The 9,397-nt window shown below is 42.0% G+C and overlaps 1 protein-coding gene across 1 annotated transcript in view; it reads left to right on the top strand.

The window, feature by feature from the left end:
- The window catches only part of CUNHXorf66 (chromosome unknown CXorf66 homolog), a 10,229-nt gene extending 3,618 nt beyond the window's left edge, over positions 1–6,611 (top strand). Inside the window, exons 2-3 of the mRNA XM_017499936.2 lie at positions 4,287–4,440; positions 5,780–6,611. Coding sequence (XP_017355425.1) covers positions 4,287–4,440; positions 5,780–6,611 — 986 coding nt within the window. The remainder of the gene's footprint in view (positions 1–4,286; positions 4,441–5,779) is intronic.
- The last annotated feature ends 2,786 nt before the right edge of the window (positions 6,612–9,397 follow it).

Here is a 9,397-nt window from a genome sequence, read left to right as displayed (position 1 = left end):
TTTGATTCTTCTCTCTTTTCTTCTTTATTAGTCTGGCTAGTGGTCTATCTATTTGTTAATCTTTTCAAAAAACCAGCTCCCGGATTCACTGATTTTTTGAAAGGTTTTTCATGTCTCTGGCTCCTTCAGTTCTGCTCTGATCTTAGTTATTTCTTGTCTTCTTCTAGTTTTTGAGTCTATTTGCTCTTGCTTCTCTAGTTCTTTTAATTGTGTTTTTAGGGTGTCAACTTCAGATCTTTCCTGCTTTCTGATGTGGGCACTTTAGTGCTATAAATTTCCCTCTTAACACTGCATTAGCTGTGTCCCAGAGATTCTGGTACATTGCCTCTTTGATCTCATTGATTTCAAATAACTTTTTTTCTTCTCCCTTAATTTTATTATTTACCCAGTAGTCATTCTGAAGCAGGTTGTTCAGTTACCATGTAATTGTGCTGTTTTGAGTGAGTTTCTTAGTCCGGAGTTGTAATTTGATTGCACTGTGGTCTGAGAAGCTATTTGTTATGATTTCCATTCTTTTGCATTTGCTGAGGAGTGTTGTACTTCCAATTATGTGGTCAATTTTAGAATAAGTGCTAGGTGGTGCGGAGAAGAATGTATATTCTGTTGATTTGGGGTGGAGAGTTCTGTAGATGTCTATTAGGTCCACTTGGTCCAGGGTTGAGTTCAAGTCCTGAATATCCTTGTTAATTTTCTGTCTCGTTGATCTGTCTAATATTGACAGTGGGCTGTTAAAGTCTCCCACTATTATTGTGTGGGAGTCTAAGTCTCTTCATAGTTCTCTAAGAACTTGTTTTATGAATCTGGGTGCTCCTGTATTGGGTGCATATCTATTTAGGATAGTTAGCTCTTCTTGATGCATTGATCCCTTTCCCATTACATAATCCCCTTCTTTTTTTTTTTTAATCTTTGTTAGTTTAAAGTTCATTTTATCAGAGACTAGGATTGCAATCTCTGCTTTTTTTTGCTTTCCATTTACTTGGTAAATATTCTTCTATCCCTTTATTTTGAGCCTATGTGTGTCTTTGCATGTGAGATGGGTCTCCTGAATATAGCACACTGATGGGTCTTGACTCTTTATCCAATCTCCCAGTCTGTGTCTTTTAATTGGGGCATTTAGCACATTTACATTTATGGCTAATATTGTTATATGTGAATTTGATCCTGTCATCATGATGCTAGCTGGTTATTTTGCACATTGGTTGATGTAGTTTCTTTTTGTTTGTTTTGTTTTGTTTTGAGATGGAGTTTTGTTCTTGTTGCCCAGGCTGGAGTGCAATGGCACAATCTCAGCTCAATGCAACATCCACCTCCTGGGTTCAAGTGATTCTCCTGCCTCAGCCTCCCAAGTAGCTGGGATTACAGGCATGCGCCACCACGCCCAGCTAATTTTGTATTTTTAGTAGAAATGGGGTTTCTCCATGTTGGTCAGGTTGGTCTAGAGCTCCTGATCTCAGGTGATCTGCCCACCTCAGCCTCCCAAAGTGCTGGGATTACAGGCGTGAGACACTGCAGCTGGCCGATGTAGTTGCTTTATAGTGTCATTGGTCTTTATAATTTGGTATGTTTTTGCAGTGGCTGATACCAGTTTTTCCTTTCCATATTTAGTGCTTCCTTCAGGAGCTCTTGTAAGGCAGGCCTGGTGGTCACAAAATCCCTCAGCATTTGCTTATCTCGAAAGGATTTTATTTCTCCTTCATTTATGAAGCTTAGTTTGGCTGGATATAAAAATCTGGGTTTAAAATTCTTTTGTGTAAGAATGTTTGAATATTGGCCCCCACTCTCTTCTGGCTTGTAGGGTGTCTGCAGAGAGATCCACTGTTAGTCTGATGGGCTTCCCTTTGTAGGTAACCTGACCTTTCTCTCTGGCTGCACTTAACATTTTTTCCTTTGTTTCAACCTTAGAGAATCTGATGATTATGTATCTTGGGGTTGGTCTTCTCCAGGAGTCTCTTAGTGGTGTTCTTAGTATTTTCTGAATTTGAAAGTTGGCCTGTCTTGCTAGATTGGGGAAGTTCTGGATAATATTCTGAGGTGTGTTTTCCAACTTGGTTCCATTCTCGTCACTTTCAGGTGCACCAATCAATTGTAGGTTTGGTCTTTCCACATAGACCCATATTTCCTGGAGGCTTTATTCGTTTTATTTTTTCTTATCCTTTTTTCTCGAATCCTGTCTTCATACCTTATTTCAGTAAGTTGATCTTCAATCTCTGATATCCTCTTCTGAGCTTCATTGATTTGGCTATTGATATTTGTATGTGTGTCAAGAAGTTCTCGTGCTGTGTTTTTCAGCTCCATCAGGTCATTTGTGTTCTTCTCTAAATGGGTTATTCTAGCTAGCAGTTTCTGTAACCTTTCATCAAGGTTCTTAGCTTCTTTGCATTGGGTTAGAACATACTCCTTTAGCTCAGAGGAGTTTGTTATTACCCACCTTTGGAAGACTACTTCTGTCAATTGCTCATTCTCATCCAGTTTTGTGCCCTTGCTGGAGAAGAGTGGAGATCATTTGGAGGAGAAGAGGCATTGGGGTTTTGGAATTTTCAGCATTTTTGTGCTGGGTTTTCCTTATCTTTGTGGATTTATCTACCTTTGATCTGTGAGGCTAATGACCTTTGAATAGAGTTTTTGTCTGGGGGTACTTTTGTTGATGTTGATGTTATTGCTTTCTGTTTGTTAGTTTTTCTTCTAACAGTCAGGTCCCTCTTCTGCAGGTCTGCTGCAGCTTGCTAGAGGTCCACTCCAAACCCTATTTGCCTGGGTATCACCAGCGGAGGCTGCAGAACAGCAAAGATTGCTGCCTGCTCCTTCTTCTGGAAGCTTTGTCCCAGAGGGGTGCCAGTCTGATGCTAGCTAGAGCTCTCCTATATGACGTGTCTGTTGACCCTTGCTGGGAGGCTTCTCCCAGTGAGGAAGCATGGAGGTCAGGGACCCATTTGAGGAGGCAGTCAGTCTCTCTCTTAGCAGAGTTCCAGTGCTGTGTTAGGAGAAGCCTCCTTGTCAGGATCCACTGCTCTCTTCAGAGCTGGCAGGCAGGATGTTTAAGTCTGCTGAAGCTGCCCCCAAAGCCACCACTCCCCCCAGGTGCTCTGTCCCAGGGAGGTGGGAGTTTTATCTGTAAGCCCATGACTGGGGCTGATGCCTTTCTTTCAGAGATGCCCTGCCCAGGGAGGGGGAATCTAGAGAGACAGTCTGGCCACAGACACTTTTCAGCACTGTGGTGAGTTCTGCCCAGTCTGAACTTCCTGGCCTCCTTAGCACTGTCAGGGGAAAACTGCCTACTCAAGTCTCAGTAGTGGCAGACATCCCTCCCTGCACCAAGCTCGATTGTCCCAGGTCAACTTCAGACTGCTGTGCTGGCAGCAAGAATTTCAAGCCAGTAGATCTAAGCTTGCTGGGCTCCATGAGAGTGCGACCCACTGAGTGAGACCACTTGGCTCCCTGGCTTCAGCCCCCTTTCTAGGGGAGTGAACGGTTCTGTCTCACTGGGTTTCCAGGTGTCACTGGGGGTGGGGGGACCAACCTGCAGCTAGTTCTGTGTCTGTCCAAACAGCTGCCCAGTTTTGTGCTTGAAACCCAGAGCCCTGGTAGTATAGGCACACAAGGGAATCTCCTGGTCTGTGGATTGCAAAAATCATGGGAAAAGCATAGTATCTGGGCTGGATAGCACAGTCCTTCACGGCTTCCCTCGGTTGGGGAAGGAAAGCCCCCAGCTCCTTGCACTTCCTGGGTGAGGTGACACCCCACCCTGCTTCTGCTGGCCCTCTGTGGGCTGCATCCACTGCCTAACCAGTCCCTACGAGATGAACTGGGTACCCCAATTGGAAATGCAGAAATTACCTGCCTTCTACGTTGGCCTCGCTGGGAGCTATGGACCAGAGCTGTTCCTATTTGACCACCTTGCCAGATCTCTAGCATATTGTAAGTTTTTAACAAGGGTTTGTTTTTGTCACATCCCTTTCAAATCACACACATTCACACACATATTAACGCTCAAATACACTTATACATGCAAGACATAAACACACAGACTCAAAAACGTGGGTAATGTGGTAACCAAGCCATGATTCAGGGATAACCCAGGAAATGGTATGGATTAGCCAGTGATACCTCCCAGATTTAGCTTCTGGACTGGCTGGATCCATGAGGAAAAAACATAACAGTGGTACAATTAATCAGGTTTAAAAAATAATTGATGAAGAAATATTATTTTGATCTACACTATCAAACCACTATCAACGTGGAAAAAAACTTGGTTACCTAACACCTCTGATTACACAATCTCTTTGCAGAAGCTAAACCCGTTGAATCAATGCAGACAAAACTGGGCTACCTTAGACGAAATCTACTCATTTTAGTTGGTTTTATCATCATCTTCTTCGTCTTTACCTGTTTTTGTTTTCTCCATTATAATTGTATCAGCGATGATGCCGCCAAAGCAGAAATGTAAGTTTTACTACTTTAAATTAAGAGTGCCAGCTGTGTGTGTGTGTGTGTGTGTGTGTGTGTATACACATAGTGGAGGTTTCATTATTGCTCAGGTTACTTAATTTTAGACTAGTGAAGAGCTACCAATATGTTGTAGGTGAATATTTTCCACTTAAATCATATCAGCTCTTAAATATTCTCTAGTACATTATTAACTTTAGCCAAAGTGTCTCTTGTTCAGGGTTCGGCTGAACTCCAGGATATTAATTGCATTATAAATTCAGTGTAGGAAAAGAGGGCATGAATAGCTGAATAAGAGTGGGAGAATGAAGAGAAAGAAAGAGGGAATTGGGTCTCTGTTTTTCAAAGACAATAAAACATTTTGGATAATCTACCATTTTAAGATTTAATGCATCAAAAATTATTCAGTGTTGTTACTCTCATGATCTCAGTGCCTGCCTTTTATATGCTAATTCCCTAAAAATATCCCATTCCAAAGACTGGTGACTATAATGTGGTACTAGTATTGTACTCCTTTAGTTTCAGAGGAATGTTATGAATTTAAATATGCACAGATAACTTGATATTGTAGATATGATATAAAAACAATGACTTTTTCTACAGATGCTTTTATCTTGTGATACATTATCAATTTGTGACTTTTTTATAAATAAATTCTGAAATAAGTGAGATTCATTCTCTCTCTCTCTCTGAGTGTTTGTGTGTTTCTTTCTCTCTTATTGTAGTAGATTTGAAACAACTTTGTGTCATTCTATAGGCGGACTATATGGTTATCTAATGTGGTTAAATAGTAAAATACTCCTAAGAAAAAGCATTAAACAAGAGTTCGTATTTATAACCTTAGTTGTGGCTTTCACTACACTCCAATTCTGGTTTTTTGCACGTGTTTTTTTGTTTGTTTTTGAGACAGAGTCTCATTCTGTCACCTAGGCTGGAGTGCAATGGCATGATCTCGGCTCACTGCAACCTCTGCCTCCCAGGTTCAAGTGATTCTTATGCCTCAGCCTCCCAGGTAGCTGGGGATTACAGGTGCGTGCGACCACGCCAGGCTAACTTTTGTATTTTTAGTAGAGACGGTGTTTCACCATGTTGGCCAGGCTGGTCTCGAACTGCTGGCCTCAAGTGATCTGCCCTCCGTGGCCTCCCAAAGTGCTGGGATTACAGGCGTGAGACACCACGCCCAGCTACCACACTCCAATTCTTACTGTGTTCAGTCTTCATCCTAAAGCCCCAAAACGATCACAGGTCTAAGCTGACAGTACTGTATGTTCTCTGATAATAGTAATAGGTCTCTTTTGTTTTAAATCATTATATTCCAAATTTTCTATGCTTTCAGGGGCAAGAAAAAAGGTATGGCATCCAACTCGTGCAAAATATCATTCAGTGAGGACAAGACAACCAGTCAATTAAATCCTGAAAAACAATCTCTGCTATCCACTATAGACAAGATATCTGAGCACTCAAGTTCAGAAAATTCATCATCCAGTGCAGAAAAATTAATCAAGCCCTCGAGCCTACAAAAGCCATCCATACAAAACCGTGCACGAAAGTTAACTAGGCCATCATATCCAAAAAAGTCACCCAAGTCATCATGCCCAAAAAAATTATGCAAGTCATCTCACTTGGAAAAGTCACATAGGTCATGCAGTCTAGAAAAGTTTTGTAAACTAGCCTATGCCTGTAAGCTAGCCAGTTCAGATAAGTCAGTCAGGCAACCTTTGCTATCCAAGCCACTTTGTTCATCCCATCCACAAGATGAAATCTCATCACCCGAGCCATTCAGTCTACAGAAATTGGCTAAGCCTCCATTAGCTAAGCCTCCCAAACATTTTAATCCAAAAAGGTCAGTGAGTCCAGGCGGGGCAGTCTTATCATCCAACCCTCAATTAGCCAAAACTTGTCAATCCCACAAGGAACGATGTCTTATTTCCAAAACCTATAAGCCTTTGGTCAATGACATTTCTGAGGCAAAGAAGAAAAACACTCAAAACCCTTGTGTTTCAAGTAAAGTCAAGTCCTTTTCCAGGTCCTCTAGTAAGTTAGATTCCAGGAATAATGCACACTGTGATCACGCGAATGATAGGAATAAGATGAAATGTTACACTGAGAATGACAGCGATAGGGAGGTAACCCTTATGTGCAACAGCAATGAAGCCAACTTCAAGTGACCCTCAACGATTAGGAGCTCAACAAAAATAAAATCCAAGTGTGAAAGAGGAAACTTATACCAATTATTTTATGCTCATCATTGCTTAAGACACCAATAGAGGGAAAAATCACTATCAAAATCAGCCCTATCCATCTTGGAGGTGATTTATTTAAAAAATATCAATAAAATGCATGACATAAATTACTATTGCAATTATTATTTCATTTTAAGGGGCACAAGGATCTTTTGATGTATCTTACTTAGACCTGGTCACTTGGATAAGAACCATAAACATACACTCACACAAACCTAGAAAGAAATTGCAAGATGGGGCTGGGTACGGTGGCTCACACCTGTAATCCTAGCACTTTGGGAGGTGGAGGCAGGCAGATCACCTGAGATCAGGAGTTCGAAGTGAGCCTTGCCAACATGGTGAAACCTTGTCTCTACTAAAAATACAAAAATTAGCCAGGCATGGTGGCGGGTGTCTGTAATCCCAGCTACTGTACTAGGGAGGCTGTTGCAAAAGAATCGCTTGAACCCAGGAGGCGGAGGTTGCAGTGAGCCAAGATCGAGCCACTGGCCTCCAGCCTGGGTGACAGAGCAAAGCTCCAACTCAAAAAAAAAGAAAAAGAAATTGCAAGATGGGTACACTAGACTCTTCCTTACCTTAGATTAGCTCTCAACTGACGTCCCAATCCAATTATCTTTTAATGTTTAAGTGCAGGCCTCACAGTTGAAGACTGTCTCTTTTCCTGTAGTGTCCAGTGCCTGTTGGAAGTAGTTCTGTGCTATGGACTAAATGTTCGTGTTCCCCCAAATTGATGTGTTGACACCTAATCCCCTATGTGATGGCATCAGGAGGTGGAGGCTTGGGGAGGTAATAAGGTCATGTGAGCAGAGTACCTTTCAGCCCCATATAGGGGTACTAATCCTTTATAAGGGGCTGAAGAGTTCACCCCTTCCACCATGTGAAGACACAGTGAAAAGACTCTATCTACACATCATAGAGCCAATCTTCACTGAATATTCTGGTGTCTTGATCTAGACTTCCTAGCCTCCAGAATTGCCAGCAATAAATTTTGGTTGTTTATAAGACACCCAGTTGATGATATTTTACTATAGCAGCCTGGACAGACTAGAACATTCTGTGCACTTGATTCTGGCTGAGTTGGGAAAATTCCTGATAACCACTTCTGTATTTTGGGTTTTTTTCTTGCTCTGTCCCCCAGGCTGGAGTGCAGTAGTGCGATCTCGGCTCACTGCAACTTCTGCCTCCCAGGTTCAAGTGATTCTCCTGCCTCAGCCTCCTGAGTAGCTGGGACTACAGGCATACACCCCCACCCCCGGCTAATTTTTGTATTTTTAGTAGAGACCAGGTTTCACCACATTGCCCAGGCTGGCCTCGAACTCCTGACCTCAAATGATCCGCCCGCCTCAGCCTCCCAAAGTGCTGGGATTATAAGCGTGAACCACCACATCTGGCCTTCCTGATAACCACTTTTAACACCATCGCCTCTGGTGGCTATTATCTAAAGTGCTGATCCAGCCTGTGGCACCCACACTTGGAGCACCATGACATTAGTCCAAGAGTTCTAAACTTCTAAATCTCAACAAGGCTTTTCATTGTTTCATTACTCATCAAAATGGTGAAAGAGTTTGCCCTGGCATGCATTTTTCAAAGGTCTCAGTTTGTGGTCTACATATTTGTACATATTTGTCCTACATGGCACCTCCCCACTCTGAACCAGAAGTGATAGAAAGCCAGAGGAGAATCTTAGAGTTATATCCTTTAAGTTCCCCATTGATTAAATGTTATCCTTGCCTTCTTCCAAGGGCATCGTTGAGAAAATCAGGCAAAGTCCTGTATTCCCAGCCTATATTCTAGTAGAGTATATAGTCTGTCTCATATAACATCCAGCAGGCAGAATTTAAATGTTAGTAGCAAGCATATATTGGATATGTATTATTCTTCAGGCACTGTACTAGTCCTTTTATATTTCACAGGTCCTAAGTTCACTCTCAAGTTTGCTGATTCACCACAAGAACTCATAAAACTCAATACTCATGGCTAAGGTTTATTAGAGCAAGGTTACACAGACCAAGAGCAAGAGGAAAAATATATCAGGAGAAATCCAGAGAGGTCAGGGACAGGCTTTTGAGTACTTTCTCGTCAGGGGCCACATAGGATATGCTTTCTCTCTGGCAGCAAACTGCATTGACATGTGCAGAATGTCTCTGCCCAGGGAAAACTGTTAGTCTCTTGGTCTGAGGCTTTTATTGAGTCAGTCTCATAGCGACATCATGCTACATTACCAGCCAAAGCAACTGAAACACAGGATCACAAATGATACAAATGCACTTCATATAGGTTGATGTTTATGCAAAGCAAAATCCTGACAAGCTGATGAGGCCAGGTCCATTGCTCCAGGTGTACAAAACATAATTACCAACCATTCACATGAGAACATTCTGAGGGCCACATTCCCAGGGGTTGACCAAAGGTCAGTAATGGTTCCAGGTTCCCTTGAAGACATACACGTCTGTTGTATTAACACTACATATCTTTTATTTAAACTTCAACAGTTCCCCAGTATAGGAAAGATTATACGAGTAAACTGAGGCTCTGCAACATATAGTAAGATTACATCTAGTAATTGGCTGAACTGAGATTTGGATCTATGACTGGCTTATGCTCAGTCATTCTTTATGTTGTACTGCCTTCTCACTACCAGCTAGTAGGATGCTGATTACTCACAGATCACCCAATCCATCTTTGTGGGCAAAATCTCTACTTCACTTCTT

The sequence above is a fragment of the Cebus imitator genome, unplaced genomic scaffold (genome assembly GCF_001604975.1).
Source record: "Cebus imitator isolate Cc_AM_T3 unplaced genomic scaffold, Cebus_imitator-1.0 Scaffold262, whole genome shotgun sequence".
Lineage (NCBI taxonomy): Eukaryota > Metazoa > Chordata > Mammalia > Primates > Cebidae > Cebus > Cebus imitator.
This window is presented reverse-complemented; position numbering and strand designations above follow the sequence as displayed.